The 16,587-nt window shown below is 46.6% G+C and overlaps 1 protein-coding gene across 1 annotated transcript in view; it reads right to left on the reverse strand.

Moving 5' to 3' along the window:
- The window catches only part of nbeal1 (neurobeachin-like 1), a 35,076-nt gene extending 19,953 nt beyond the window's left edge, over nucleotides 1-15,123 (reverse strand). The window contains 12 exon segments of the mRNA XM_068719890.1: nucleotides 61-159; nucleotides 254-337; nucleotides 2,590-2,676; nucleotides 4,005-4,111; nucleotides 4,307-4,709; nucleotides 4,870-4,955; nucleotides 6,001-6,083; nucleotides 6,201-6,328; nucleotides 6,524-6,605; nucleotides 6,778-6,939; nucleotides 7,954-8,045; nucleotides 14,384-15,123. Of these exon segments, the coding sequence (XP_068575991.1) occupies nucleotides 61-159; nucleotides 254-337; nucleotides 2,590-2,676; nucleotides 4,005-4,111; nucleotides 4,307-4,709; nucleotides 4,870-4,955; nucleotides 6,001-6,083; nucleotides 6,201-6,328; nucleotides 6,524-6,605; nucleotides 6,778-6,939; nucleotides 7,954-8,045; nucleotides 14,384-14,434 (1,464 nt within the window). The 5' untranslated portion in view covers nucleotides 14,435-15,123.
- Between the last annotated feature and the right edge of the window lie 1,464 nt (nucleotides 15,124-16,587).

The following is a 16,587-nucleotide window of genomic DNA, read 5'->3' on the forward strand; positions in this document are numbered from 1 at the left end:
ATCAGAAAAAAGAAGACAGAATAACCACGGATAGACCGCAAAAGACAACCCGTCTCTCACCATGTTCATCAGCTCCTTGAGGAGGAGCCGGGACGGCTGGCCGAGTGAGGTGAGCACTTCGTAGAGGTGATTGTAGCCGATCCTCTCCTTGAACACCTCCTGCAGCGGGCGGCGGGAAAAATAAATGAAAACACGATTACAAAGCTTCCTTCCAGAGCAATAACCTCACTTGCATGACTTGTGCTGTCGTCACCTTTGCGGCCGGTGATTTGTGCATCACTGTTGTCAGGGCTTTGATGGTCGCCACAGCGAGGGAGTCCAGTCGCCCTTGAAACACCTGGGGGAGGGGGGGGGATCAGACTCGTCAGTCCCTACGGACAAATCCCTTTTAGCGGGCTGAGTGTAGTATCAGATGATTGGACACAAGTCAAATCTCCTCTTATTCCACATGGATGTTACAGCACTTTTATAAGGTAACAAGCGTGCAGACAATTTAAAGGTTTGCAATGCTAAAATGATAATGATCAACGTGTTTAAGGCGCTGAATACAACATGCATCACACTGAGAGGAATAAAAGAGAGACTTAAGTAGAGGCCTTTTGGTTTGATTCAATTAGTTTGTGTGAGAATGTGAGTAAAATCATCGTTTGTCACTGCAGTGCTGTACTGCAGATGTTTTAGTGAAAAGTATCATCTTTCTGCTCCAGGCAATACACATTTTTTTTTAAAAAAATGACAAAAATCCTTTTAATAGCACAATGATCTGACTGGAGCAGGAAGCTCTCGGGGCTTGGACAAAACAAAAACACACACACACACACACACACACACACACACACACACACACACACACACACACACACACACACAGAGCCACAAAAAGAAGTATCTTGCTCTTTTTCCTCATACAGAGACACGGATTCACACAAAAAAAAGCATGCAACCCATAAAAACACGAGCCAAACCATGACAAACACACACATCTCCGTCCAGCTCTGTACAAGCTCATGTCCAACATGTTCCGTTAGAATAAACGTGCAGCTCGTAGGCTGGTTGGCCCTAAAGAGAGTCTTGGACCAGCTGGAGAGGGACTGTGGCGAAAAAAATAATAATTCATAAATCAAACAGTTGAGTTCAGATCACCTCGAACCACTCTGAACACACCAGGCCAACGTGATAGCATTCCAGTGGAACCCATAGTATACCGCAGAAAACCAGGACAATGTGGAGAAGGGGGGGGGGGGGGTGAGGAAACCGAAAGTAGCATTAAAATAAATGAAGATGACACAGCTGTGACGAGTGGTCACTCCACAGCAAGACAGCTAAACGGACGATTCTGGTTTTAAAATGTCAGTTTTGTGTGTTTTCATGCCTTACGTTGGATTCTCTCTGCTCTGAATGAACTATAAAGCCGCTTTGACCGACTGAGAGCCGGAGTTCTACACGTGACTCCCAAAAGCAGCCAAAGCTTGATGACTAAAAACCCGCCAAGCAGACTGAAGCATCGGCCGGCGCATCGGGTTGCGGCTGCGCAGCAACAAAAGGCCCATTGCTGGTTTGTCCACCTGTATTCACATTATCCAGATCAATGGAGGGATTATGCCTTCTACAAAAGGTGGCTTTGTGAGTAGAGACAAACGGTACAAAGGGTAGAAGGGAAGCTGGTATACTCTGAGGGGGAACAAGTGACCTTTCTGCGCACATGAGATGATTGAGTGAAAGAGCCCCGACTGATACTACACCATTCAAACGGGCCTTAGACTATCAGAAAGCTACTGTAAGGGACAGCTTCAGAGCAATAATTCATCCAATCAATGGTATTTAAGGAAGGTAAAGACCGCCTCTTTTCAGTTTTTCTAAATGCAGGTACATGCTTGAAAACTCTCTTATTTGATGCCTTACCAGCTGACTTGTTATAACCTGCTTGAAGGACCAGATGAGAGGAGTTTATAGCATCAGGAAGATTCTAAGATTGGAAGCTGGGGGGGGGGGGGGGGGGGGGGGAAACAGTGTTCAGTCTTTATGCTAAGCTAAGCTAACTGGCTGTAGCTTCGTTTTTAACAGACAAGAAACGAGAACGGTGTTCTTCAAACGCTCTCAGCCACGATATACGAGTATTCCCCAAAAGGTTGAGCTGTTCCTTTAACAACGACCTTGTTGACAACCAGACCTACTGCAGTAACCTGAACACGACTTCATTTAAAAGCATTTTTGTAAAAAACGGTCTCTGGGTCAGCTTTTCTAAGCCACAAACAAAACGGTCCGTTACAACTTGTTTAACGGGAAATACGGTATGAATGTGAAAAACCCAAACATGGCGGTGTGACAGTCTGTTGAATAAATGATGCTCACGCAACCGGTTGCCTGCCAGCACCCTGGCAGTCTAGTGACTCAGTGTAGTTTTCTGTGAGGCCACGATCCAATTACAAATAATCGTCTGGCAGAGAGCAGCGTGAGCGTCTTGCTGTGGAGGGGCCACCTGGCTCTGGAGAGGTGAAGGGGGTGGGACTTGGCAGCAGGTGAGGATAAGTGGGGCAGGTAGGTGGTTGGTTGCGGGGAGGTGGAGAGGTGGGGATTTCTCGGCGGTACCTGAGTGTCCCTCTCTCCTGTCAGTAACCTGTTGTTGGTTATATCTTTCTGGTCCTTGTCTGCCGCCGTGCACCTCGCGTTAACCAGCTGACACACAACAACAACAACAACAGGCAACGTGTCAACACGGCATGTGGGGAGGTTGACAGAAAGAGAAAATGGAGACACGGGGGGAGTCAGAGGATGGTGCAGAGGAGGGAAGGGAAAGATGTTGTAAGTGGAGGAGAGGGCGAGAGGTTAATAACCGTGACCCTTCAGCGGGGGGGGGGGGGGGGGGGGGGGGGGTCACCATGTGGAGGCGTGTTGGTGATCCAGCCTTGCTGTGGGAGGTAAACATGCAATGTGGGCAAAATGCTCTTAAAACCAGACCTGGAACATAATGCACCCAAAATGACATGTTAAATACCTGGGGCCATATTCACAAAACACCCTGAGGCTCCAAGCTGGCTGAGTTAGTTAACTCCTAAAAAATAAGGAGCGAGTCCGTCCAGACTTTAGGATACGTCGGGGGAACTCACGAAGCATTTTAGCTCTTAAAGTGTGAGAGAAGTTAGAGACAATACAATGTAATACCTAACAATTCAAGATTTGAGTTCAAGTTATATCCATCCATCTTAATTTGTTCATGAATGAATAGTGATTGTGACACAGACCAGTCACCCGTCATTGTTGACACACATTGGTGAGTAAGAACATGATGTCATGCATAGCAGCGGGGTCAACACTGCCACTCCTCTTAGCTCTTAGCTCCTCACTAACAGTGGACTCTCGGCAGCTTTGTGAATCGCTCTCAGAGGAAACCGTCAGCTGCCATTTAGAAGGACTCCTCGTGTTAAGATCCTTTGTGAATACAACCCCAGAACTACAGAAACCGATTCACCAAGAGACCTCCGAGAACAAGGAGCTTCGGTATTGGAAAGTAACTCGGTACATTTACTGTACACTTCCCTGAAATGCATCCTTATAATTCTACCATACTATATCTCAAAAAGTAAAAAAAGTGAAAAAAGATTTTACACGTGATAAAGAATTAAAATAAAATGCATTGTTCCTGAATAAACTACCCAACTAAACAAATATAAAGTAGTTAAAATCAGCTTCACCTGAACAAGCTGTGCCAATAAAATGCTGCTTACATACCATTATAGTAGTAATAATAAAACATGCTGACAGGAGTCATTCCACTGTATATTTAAAAAAATTATAATGTCTTAAAAATTCACAAAACCTCACCAGTAGCGGGGAAAACATGTCATACTGGTACAATACTACAACCTCAAACAGTCTTGTCGTAACGTTACAACTAGTAACTGAAGAATAATGACCCAGCTCTGAGTTCAGATCCAGCCGCACACACACTGAGAACGGAGCTGTGTCCTCGGGTTGTATTTCGGTAGAAAGAGCTGTGCCGTTACCTTGCTGTTCTGCAGCAGCCGCGTCAGGTGCTCGAAACAGTTACTATTGAGGAAGATGGCTTGTAGAACCGGCCTGTCTGAACACAGGAACATGTCCCTGATGGTGTCTGAGAGACGGCAGGAGACAAAGACACGGAGAGACAAAGACGGGGAGGGAAAGAGAGACACAGAGAAAGAAAAGCAAAGACAGAAAGAAAACAAGAAGGTGGAATAAGTCACGTGAACTTAACTTGAGCTCAATATAACAGATTCAATATCACAAAAATGTTGCTTGAGACTTTTATTGTCATTTAAGACCATACCTAGCATATTTACTTGCAGCGCCACAAACCGGCTCTCCCAGTGTCGGCCCAGTGTCGGCACTCTGCCCTTGGCTTGCTGTTGCTGCTGCTGTTGCTGCTGCTGCTGCTGCTGCTGCTGCTGCTGCTGTTGGGAAGCAACGACGGCGGCCGGGTCTGAATTGAGCAGCTTGAAGTAGTTTTCCAGCACAGACGCGATTTCCACTTGCCGCTGGTCAGAGCTCGAGGCCAGGAGGCGCTGCACCACCTCCCGCAGGCAGCCCAGGGTCAGCAGGGCCTTCCGGTCGGGGGCCTCGCTGTCCCAGTCCTCGCCCTCGTCCGAGGAGCCGCTCCCCATGGAGCAGTCGGCCAGCACCCGCATCAACACCTCCATGGTGGCTGGAGAGATGGCCAGCAGAGCGTTCCTCTGGAGCGACAGAGAAGCAAACACATCTTATAGGTCACACAATATTTACTATGATTTATGTATTTTGCATATTTCCCAGGAATGAGGAATCATCGGTTGTCGATGGGGATCAGGCCAGCGACCTGCTGGTTAAAACATTCGGCGACATCTGGAGGCGTACCTGATCACCAGCCACTATGGCTCCAAACAGGTGCAGCAGGCAGCATTTCAGGCTCTCCTTCAGGTGCTCGCTCTCCTGGAAGCACTCTGGATACACACAAAGACACACAAAGACAGTCAGTTAGTTTGATCTGTAGGCGTGATGTCTGCTATGCAATTACAACAAAACCGCAAAACAAAACTATAGCTCAGAGCAAACTGCTGAAGTTCCTGTATTTTTATCTACAATCAAAACACTGTCGAGTCTCCACACAGACTCGCCTTTATCTTTTCTGACTCTTTCGTACACACATAAACACTCACGCACGAAAGCTAAATGAAATCTGCCAACCAGATAAGATAGGAGCCCAGTTAGCAAACACACAATCACACACTTGGCTATGGTGCCAGTAACCTCTGGGTCATGGTGGTCCCAGCCATCCATTAACTCATCTGTCAACACGTCTGACTGGGGAGAAGAGATGTGACCTCTCGGCTCCGAGATATCCGTTTCCTTTATCCCAATCATGCTACAACGTTCTACTATTACTTTATCATGTATCCTACTTCCAATTGAGCTTAATGTATAAATGGAAAAAGTCCTCCAACTTGTTCTTTGCACATAACACACACACACACACACACACACACACACACACACACACACACACACACACACACACACACAGTCTGTCAGGTTAGGCCTTGCGTGTTATCTTTGGTGCCAAACCACAGCAGCCATGCAGGACAGAAAGGGAGTATTTATTCAAAATGGCCGCCAGCGTAGCTGAAGTGGCTCGACAGACGCCGCTCGCTATCGGCTCGTCTCAGCGGACACAAAGAGTGGATTCAACTGGACCCGGAGAGGAAAGGAGGGGAGGCGGTGAGGGAGAGAATGACAGCGTGGTGGAGAGGAGAGGTTTTTAATGATCGGAGATCGCTTCCTCATCTGCACCCAAAGAGGCCATTGAAGCAGGAGATGCAAAGTAAGGACCATACACAGCAAGCGCTGTAATATTGCTACCGTGTTTGCAAATAAGCTATGCAAACTCGCACAAAGTAAAGTTGAAGGGATTATATCTTTTTAGGACAGGAAAGTACCGTGTCCAGTGGATGAGTATGCCTCAATCTGACTATGCTACACGTGACTTACGGTAAAAGAAAGGAACAAACTCCACGGTGAGCGGAGCTGCCTTGTACTTCTGTCTGCTCCTCTCTACTGTGCCCAGCTGCGCCCTGGCAGAAACAAAACAAACAGATACACAACAGCACACGGGATGAGAAACACTTCTATTGCCGGAGCACGTTAGCGCCATGGTTGCGACGGCATCGTGAAGCGTGGGACGGCGTTACCCGCAGGTTCGATGCCTCCAGTTGCGGTACGGGTCGTAGAGGCTCTCGCAGAACGCCAGCGCGTGACGGACAAACTCCTCCGCCTGGCTCTGGTCTGCCATCTCCTTCTCTTTGGTCTTGCTCTTCAGCTGCAACAAACACACACACACACACACACACACACACACACACACACACACACACACACACACACACACACTTCCACATTTATGTTCCTCCAAAATAAGTGAACCTTTCAACTGCTATCTTTAGTTTACTGTCTATTTTTGCAGAGCAGAGAGAAAGAGAAAGATCAGAGCGAAGACATGAGAGGGGAGCCGCACCTGCTGAATGTAGAGTGTTGTCATGTTGATGATGTGATTGATGTAAGAGCAAGTGCCAATCTCCTCCACGTTGGACAGGTTCCTATCAGAAACAACCCATCGTGCACAAACGCACACAAAGTCGACCATTAGCTTATCGATTTCTTGCTCTGGAGCACCGTCTATTCCATGAAGATAGCGACGCTAATGCTACAGCACAGCACAATCTATCAAAAACACAGGATTCATATGTCACAATCTCTTCTCGTCGAGACCTGCAGATGATGATGAGGAACTTGAGCAGCAGCAGAGCCAGGTTCTGCTGCTCGGGCTCCAGGCCGTCGGAGGCCTTCTGGACGCACTGCAGCAGCTGGTGGCGCAAAACCTGCAGGATGTTGTCGGGGAGGAGCGTCAACACCGGAGGAACCTCCTCTGGCCTGGGGACACAGACGCAGGATCAATCTCCATTAGATAAGAAAGCACAGGGGGGATAATAATGTCAGCAATGGTGCAGATGTGGCTTTCTTTTTTTGAAGGAGTTTCAGTTTGAAGGAGCAGACCCTGTTCTGTGTTCACTCAATCACACACACACACACACACACACACACACACACACACACACACACACACACACACACACACACACACACAGAGACAGAGACACTTCAGGCATTCTTTCCTTGGAAAAAAAAAAGCTTGTGTGCTGCGCTGCATATAAGACAGAGAGAGAGAGAGAGAGAGAGAGAGCGCAGCCAAAAGCCTAGCAACGAGTGTCGGTGGGAAAAGTGGGACAGATGTGGCAGCTGCAGAGGAAGGGAAGGAGGAGAGCGGGGGGAGGGGGGGGATTAAGGAAAGAGTCAGTGAAAAAGCAGGAGAGGATGGGAGAATATGAGTCAAGGGAGGAGGAGAAAAAGGAAATGACGAGAGAGGGAGAGAGACGGAGAGATGAAAAGCTCAACAAATACCATATTCCTCCACCTCCTCTTCACGTGGCCCTCAATCAGTGATACAAATGTGACGTGGTACCAACAAACTTGGCCTATTTCTGCCCGCTCTCAAACACAGGACTCGGGCTTTAAGTTGTGTGCATCCTATGTTAGCGTGTCGACACCAATCTGAGCAGCACCTGCAGCAGAATGCGACGAAAGCATCCGGTGGCTATTTTTGGGTGGCGCGGTGGAAGGCTGCGCACAGTACGCGGTCACGCTGTGGATGACGCAAACCAGAAGAGATCGCACTGAACCCACTGGAGGTGAGCTAATGCAGGAAACTGCAAGGATGTTTTGTAAAATGTGGTACACGGAGGTCAGTGATTCCCCGTAAACAGAAGAGGAACTGGGTATTGACCGTCACCAGAGGTAGCTTTTGTTACTACTATTTCAACTATCACATGTAAAATATGCTTGTGTCATGAAAAACAACCGATAAACCCACAGTTTGCCAAACGTTACCTCGACGGTGGCTTTTCAAAGTCCACGTCCAGGCATCGCTCGTAGGAGCTGATGAAAATCTCCAGCCATACCTTCAAGTAGTCCGGATCCCTCTGAGAAGTGAAACGACAAGAAAGAAAGAAGGGGTGACGGAAGAGGGAGACGGGGGAGGGAGAGAGAGAGGGCGACGGGGTAAAGAAAGGAGACAATGTAGTTAGTGGCCTTTGCTGACAAAAGCTGTCATGGTTCATTTACATAAATGACCGGCAGCTGACGGGCCTCGTCTGCAATAGGATTGAGTTTGTTGTGTCGTCTGTAACTTCTACTCCTAGACAACAATAGGCAGCAAACTTTTTGTCTCTCTGTAATTCATCACGATGGCGTCAATGAACATGAAAGATCGATGCACCCTTCAAACGCTCAAGGCGATGTTTTTCGTGGCTTCGAGGACTTAAATACACTTTTGCTTTGTTTGACAACAAAAGGATACAGCTGTCTGATTATATGGAGCGACAAGTGAGACGAGATGCAGTGCAGACTGAGCGCCGTGTTGAAAACAGGTTTACCAAGCTGCTACCCGAGGCATGACAAACACGTGACGGCAGGAATGTCTCAGGTGCATTTGTCTCTTATCTTCTTCGGGGCGTGGAAGCTGAAGCGTTGCACCTGTCGGAGCGGAAAACGAGCTTGGCTGCATTGTGGGGAGGGGTTCCGAGCAGCCGGCTGACCGGCATTTCCTAAATTCCTGGAACAATGCCCCGAGAAAGGACGGGGTGGCAACGAGAGCCACGGAGGAAGGCTGGGCCCGGCTTGCCAGTTCCTGGTGTTTAAATGTCCTCAACCCACAGGAGACAAACAAAAGACACCAAACACATGGGACCACACGGCAAAACTGCTTAAATAGCACAAAGCTGGCATCCTAAAGACGCGTGTTCATTTAGAGTCCAAAGAGTCGCATACTGTTGTCTCATACTTAAGCTCTTTCATATCTCAATAAAATATGCAAATGGTGTCAGTTTTTACTACCGTCATTACAGTAATGACTGACGGTTAATGCAAAAAACCAGCTGCTAATGCCAGACACTTGTGAAGGCTTGCCAGTAAATACACATGTCCCGTGTGTCACGGCTGCTTCGTGGCTGAAAGCAAACACGCAGACCGCAAACAAGTACGGCGTGTTCTGTGGCGAATGCATTCGCAGCAGAGGTGGGAGCCTCACAGCATACACCACGGGCTTGCAGCAGATCCCGTCATAAAGACTTTGAGGGTGGAGGGTGCTGGTGAGCCATCTGGGTCAAGGAGGGCTGAAGAGAGGTCATATAGGGGCAGATTAACACCGGTCAGTATATTGTGCATTTGGGGATACAGTTTGTTTGTTTGCGTCCATCATCTAAAACTCTCCTCGTCCTCTGCTGCTGAGGTCCGACATTTGCCACTCATTCTAAGAAGAAGCAGGCGACTTTCAAACAGAGAATCTCATTTGTGTTGAGCGACCCCGGGAGACAGAGACACAGATGGAGAACGAGAACACAACGCAACATTGAGCTCATGTTCACAGTGTTATTGAACGGCTCTTTTGTGATCGGACTTTCATGCATTTCTTCATTTCCTGCAATGAAGCCACCTCCACCTGGATGCTGCAGAAACAGTGCGCACCTGAAAATCTCCCATGATGCCCAACAAATTCATACAATTTCCTATGAAGCTATTACTTTAATGAGGAATAATTTGCAGATTAGAAAGAAGAAAAGCACACAAACAACAACTGGAAAAGCTGGGTTTTCTCAGGATAGCAGAGCCATCTGGCTAAAGAGTGGGAGACCGATTCTGTCTGCGTGTCAGAGAGTGGAATCAGCCAGAGCGAAGCAGGAAGCCAGCTCTCTGCAATGCCTATGAAGTCATCAGAACAATCCTGCGACGCTGACCTGTGTGTGTGAGTCTGTGTGTGTGTGTGTGTGTGAGAGAGAAACATCTGAAATCTGAACTCAGCCACGTGTGAATATGTTCTGTTGGGAGAAGGCGGCATGCCGCCTGCGTGCTCCTTTCTTCCCTCTGCATGAATCACTGACTCCAGTGAGAAAACCTCATTTATTTGTGCCTGCTGCTAAAAGCTGTTCTTTAACTTGAGCAATAAATACTGTATTGTCTTTACGTCCACGGTGCCAGCAGATAATTAGATGATGATGTATGGCACTCTCAAGTGAGCTCGCTAGTAGCAGCGACTGAATGACTCTGTGTGTGTGTGTGTGTGTGTGTGTGTGTGGAGTGTGTCTGAAAGAATGTCCTCTTTTAGGCAGTAGCTCGGGGAGCACAGATGCCCATTGAGGGTTTTGGACTGTGGCAGGCAGGGACACACCCTGCTCTGCATGGCTCTGTTTATCCATGGCCTTCATCACTGGCCTGACACACACACACACACACACACACACACACACACACACACACACACACACACACACACACACACACAAGCAGGAATCCTAACTGAACAACAGTCACCTTGTCCTGACTCTTAACAACCATCTACTCAAACAATTCCCATGAGAAGATCACCTGCCTCTCCCTATGAGTGTGTGTATACACACACACACACACACACACACACACACACACACACACACACACACACACACACACACACACACACACACACACACCTCTGCCAAGCCACTACATCCCATTCCCACTGATCTGTTTAAGCTCAAAGTCACCAGCGATCACAGATCAATGCACTTCATTGTTGAAAAATTGAGATCCCCGTTTCAATGAGAATGAAACAAGAGACGCGTGTTGACAATCCGCTATGTGACATCACATCCTACCAGCTAATAACACTGCCCCCAGTGTTGGACACGTCACAGCCACTGATGATAACAGATGGGTCAAACTTATACTAAAAAAAGGTGGGAAAAGGGGTTTTGACTAGGAATGGGTTCTACAAAGTAAATGTTAGAATATCTATGTTTGACAGAAACTAGATTACTTGATTGATGATCATCAGTTTGCTCTTATGCAGAGCAGCAACACATCCCAGCGAGGGCTCCACTCCTTCCAGACAGGCGTGGTCCACCAGCTGGACGGGTGGGTGCCTGCTTGGTTTGGGCTCGCTGTGAGTGACCCGGTTCGGCGGAGGTGGCATGGAGTCACTGAAAAACCGCAATGTTTTAAAGAAATGACTGTGAAAGGGTCCCCTCCCCCCGGCCCGTGACGTCACTGCCAAAGGGTGTATTTAAAGCAGGCTGGTGGGAGGGGTGGAAACCACACGAGGGCACGGCTGATGCACTGTGTCGGTGACATCAGTGTTATTCCAGATACATTCAGAGCGCAGACATTAAAAAAAAAAAGAGGGAGACGCGAGAAAGAAAGCTAGCTCGAGGGAACAAACTTTGCATACCAGCACATGAACCAAAGCCTGAGCGTGTGGGCTTGTGTTGTGAGGCATTGTGTGCATGCGTGTGTGTGTGTGTGTGTGTGTGTGTGTGTGTCACAACAGAGATTAGACCGTAACTAGCGAACAGGCAGCAAAGCCGGGGAAAAGACCTGAGTAATCTACTTGAGCAAATATGTGAAACCGCGGCACTTTCTCCTCCTCCATCCGTCTACAGCTCCAACTGTTCATCTCCCTCCTCATTTCTCTGTTTTCACATCTCTCCCTCCGATCCTCTCACTATTCTGACTCCCCATAAGTGCAGGGGCTTATGCAAATAGGAGTCGTTTCTCCCATTCCAGTCAAAAAGCGACTCACCGGGCACCATGGGGCGGGGTGACAGGGTGGCGGTTCTGTGAATCTTAACCAGAAATCTCTGGTTTGTGGACAATTAAAAAGGGAGTGAGGACCTCTGCTCTAGAATGAAGATACCGGACTCGGCTTTAAAGCCACTGAAGGGTAAAGCGATGCCTCCTGGCTGTTGAGGCATGTTCCCCCTGTGGTTGGGAATTAAAAAGGGCTTTTCTGCAGCAGACAAAGGCCTTAAGAGAGTAACTGGCACCATTCAGAAGCCTGCTAAGCTCTACACTTTCTCCGACGAGGCCTTTCGGGTAACATGCCGGTGAAAGAGAAGCGCGGCAGCCAGCGGTTCCGTGTGCTCGGAGACGGCTTCAAATTAAAGCACACATGTACGACATGATGTATGGGCTTAAGAACTACCAACAGAGTCAGTAGTAAAGTACAGACCACCATAGACTATAGCCAGCCTTTTCCTTTAAGGTCAAATAAAATAGGATAAAGAATATTTAAACATTGGTCGTGTAAACAGTTACTTCCCATACAATCCCAATGCAGCACCAGTCGACAAACCAACTCCATCCCACTCCTCGACACTGACAGTTGATGCCACAGCTGCTCACCCAACAATGTCTGACCTCACCATCAACATGTGAACAGCTGCCACTGCTGGCTCCGAAATCAATGTCATGCATCAAACTTCTACGAACATTAATGACAGCAACACATCTGGTTCAATAAGAAACAAAAAAAACACTCCTTCCTGGAGCACTGGGTGACAAATCGGGTGAGTAATAACAACACACCGAGATAAGAAAAGACTTCTCGGCTTCTCCTAACGTGACCCTCGGCTGCTTCTACTGTCAACAATACACTGCGGAGGGAATCGTCCTCGGAGAGAACAGTGCAAGTGTTAACCTCCGACACCGAGGGCAGCGTGATGTCTCCACTGGTTTTGTCAATCATTACACGGAGAATAAAACACCTCTCAAGTCATCTAACTGAATTACATAATGTGCTTTAAATAGCTATTCCTTGTACTCTTTTATGCATAAATAGCCCTCATAGAGCTCATCCTCTGGTCAGCATGTGGACTTAACTGACAATCAATCATTAACGCATATGGAGTACGACTATGGAGGTGAGGGAGGAGGTTGGTTGTGACACAATTAACCCATGGTGTTACAGGGGGTCTCACACCAGCATTCCTCGTCTGATTAAGGTCACGTGACTGCAGGTTCACCCGCGCTGGCAACATCTCCCAGCAACCCTAACTCACACATATATAGTGCGGAGGAACCCCGCCGGGCTAACCTGACATTTCAGCTGCTGGGGGACAAAGACGGGCCGCGACACATATAGATTGAAATGCTTCTCTCTCTCTCTGTGGGCGTCTCCTTCGCCTCACGCAGAGAAAGAGATATATATTGGCCCGGTGGACCCCTTGGCTCATGGCCAGGATGAAATGAAATAATCCCCTCTACTCGCAAGTGTAACGCTCAGTCAATGCAAACACACACTCCTGCTAGAACAAATGCATTGTGTATGCTCGCGGCAAATTGCTGGCATTTTCACGGGTGGCTGTGACGAGTGTGTGCAGCAGCAGCAGCAGCAGCAGCAGCAGCAGCAGCAGCGTGTTCTGCTGTGAACCCCAAACACCCACACAACTGGCATTAGATATTCTATTTGTGTCAGCATTCAAGCTTCTATACTTTCCCTCACAGGGGGAGGATTGTTCAATGTCGTATCCTAAACTTGCAGGAAAAAATAACAACAGCTTTGCTTTTAAGGGATACTTCAGAGAGGGCTGTGTAGTGTGTGTGTGTGTGTGTGTGTGTGTGTGTGTGTGTGTGTGTGTTGTTGTGAGGGATTACAGTGGGAAAGTTAAGTGTGTGACTGCAGCCAGGCTCACGTGAGGAGCAGCTCAGGCGGGCCGTTTTGATTGGACGCCAGGACACACGCGTGCTTTATCGCCAAGTGAATTAAATCTCGCCAACAGCTGACTCAAGGGGTGCTGCCTCAGCCGAGAGTGTCATTCATTCATTCATCTCCGCTGTAATAAACAAAGCAGAACGCTACAAGCACTGCACCGGTCACTGCAGTGGTGCCCACCACATTACGAGACCTTCCTACCATAAATGGATTCCACAGCCTGGGAAGACCACATAGCACATTAACTGTTGGATATGTTTTTAGAGTTAATGGGAACGGTATTATTTATTCAGACATGAAGTTACAGTAGTTCTCTGGGAATTAACTACTCATTCATGAGCCTAATTTGTCCCCTACCAATAAACGTTTAGGATCTGCAAGCGGTTTCATTAGCGTGGTTTTAACTGGAGCGTTCTAGAGTCGTATAATGTTTTATGTGCTAGTTTCAGAGGCTGCAGGGTATAAAAAGATGCTAAACGTTGCCACAAAATAATGGCAATCAGTGACTTTGGTTTAAAAATGTCTGCCAGCACAAGCTTTGAAATCCTAAAATGATTTTACTTTACTACTTACCAGTCTGCCACTGCAGATATGCTAAATCCATTATGATATTCCACTATTACATGTAGAAGTATGCCATGAATGGATAGACTCTTTGCCATCACACTGTCCATTACTTCACCTAATGACATTTCCCTGGCTGGTCCACAGGAGACAAAAAACAGACACAGTGGGAGTGTGTGTGTGTGTGTGTGTGTGTGTGTGTGTGTGTGTGTGTGTGTGTGTGTTCCTTACCTTGGTGCAGTAGAGCATCCAGACCTCGTACAGTCTCTCCTTAGATGCCATGGTGCCAGTGATGGGCACCCTCAGGCTGTAGAGTCCACCGAGGTCACTTCCCTGGCTGCTTCATGGTATTCAGTCACGAGCTGAACCTCCGCTGCTGGCCTTCAGTGCTCAGCGTCATGACTGCTGTCCAACTCTGGACAAGGTGTAAACACTCCCTTCTTCAGATGGGATCAAAACGGATGGTAGGCGTGTTGTGGCAGAAAAACTGTCCCAAGAATTATTCCATGGCGGAGGAGAGCTGTGCCGTCCCGGGCCTGTACTTCCACTTCTTCGGCTTTTTCTAGGAGAACCAGAGGGTATTCCCAGCAGTGTTTGCGCTATCAACGATAACAACACAGACAATTAACTCTCATGGAGGCGGATGTTTTGTCACGGGCGAACGCCTGGCAGTGGTATTCGCCGCTAGGAGCAACACAACACTTCCAGTAACGCTTTCAGTCGACCTTACCTGACCAAGCTAACGTTAGCTCAAAGCTAGCTGTCAAAAAAAAGCCTATTTCTATTTTATTTTTTCTCGCCTCTCTTTCTCCTCCTCCTTCTCCTCCTCCTCATGTGACAAAAACGCCTCGTCCTCCCGAGCCCGCTCGGCTACAAACGTTTCATTCAGAATATAATATTAATACAAATACCTCGTAACGTGCATTAAAACCGTCGCGAAGCCGAAGACCTCTCACCTGTGTAACGAGAAGACCAACTGTCACTGACGCCGTCTCCAGAGTTGTTGTAAATGTGTCAAGTAGACACAGACACCGCGCATTCAACCGACAGCAACTTCCGGTCAAAGTACGGTTTGATTTATTTCAAAATAAGAGAGCCCAAGAATAAAAATAACAAAATAATAATAAACAATTATTTTTACGATCCAAAACCTGATATATTATTACAAAGTGATACACTGAAGTGCTTGAAAACATGTTTAGAATAGATTCATGTTTGGTATCTTACTTTCAAATTGTGTCAGAGTCAAGTACATAGTCTTCAATACTGTATATTTAATGGTAGATTGTATCGTTAGTCACACAGGGGTGTGGTACAATTAACCTGCGTTTCACATGAAATGAATATGCCTTGTTCCTGCCACTAGCCTATTTCTAGTGTTATTGGTTTAATAAAATGGGAAGATGCCCTGGCCTTGTGGTTGCTGATGGTATATAAAATCATAGGCAAAGACTGCACCAAGATTCATTTTTTTGTAGAGTTGAAAATGGTGTGGCTAACCATACTTTAAAAGCAATACTTATGTGAAAAAAAAAATTACTTTTATTTTAGTAGGGGAACCGGACACACAATACACTGCAGCAACTGTCACAGAAATACTACCAAGCAAGTAAACATATTTAGGATAAACTACATTTTCAACATAGAACACGTGTTTCTCTTTTTTTGGCGTATTCGGCTTGCTATAATAAAAATAAAGAAACACGGAATACGTGGCTTGCAATATTTATCACAACATTCGGTGTCTTTGCGACTTTTTATCCACTTTACGTTGTCGATGTGGAGCTACGTTGCTAAGCGCAGGGCTCAGGTTGCAGCAGCGCTGCATCGGTTTGTTTTGATGTCGTGTTGCCATCTAGTGGAGCAGTAGAGAACTGCTATTTATTACAAGCCTTACGTAATGTATTTCTGTGATTAAATGAGACGGGAAAAAGTGGGGTTCAGATAAAAAAAGATAAAGCAATATTGTATACACCTTATATATAGATGTATTTTTATTACATTTAAATTACGGTATAATAATATAAGCAAACTGGTAAAAGTAGCACTGCCTTTTTAATGTTTTTTTTTTTTAATGTTAGTACAAACAGGAACTAGCAAATGAGGAAATTACAAAACAAAAGGTTTAATGCTTTTCCCTTTTTTTTAGAGAAGTAAATATACTCCGGATGGGAAATACTACTTGTTGCAACAAGTAGTATTTCCCATCTATTTCTATTTAATTTCTATTTCATCTGAAGTTGGTGGGTGATTCTAGTCTATTATATCTTTTTTAATGCACAAAGCCAAACAAACATGTATTATTTTTAATTATAAAATTGTAAAAAAAAGAAAGTGCACATATATACAAAAAATATATAAGATATGATACTTATGTTGATATTTCTTACAGCTATGTTAAACACTCTCCCCCTTGTTTTTTCCACCTGTATCGA

This window comes from Cebidichthys violaceus, unplaced genomic scaffold (genome assembly GCF_023349555.1).
Source record: "Cebidichthys violaceus isolate CVI_PGR_0920_01 unplaced genomic scaffold, fCebVio1.0.p SCAF_24, whole genome shotgun sequence".
In the NCBI taxonomy this organism is placed as follows: domain Eukaryota; kingdom Metazoa; phylum Chordata; class Actinopteri; order Perciformes; family Stichaeidae; genus Cebidichthys; species Cebidichthys violaceus.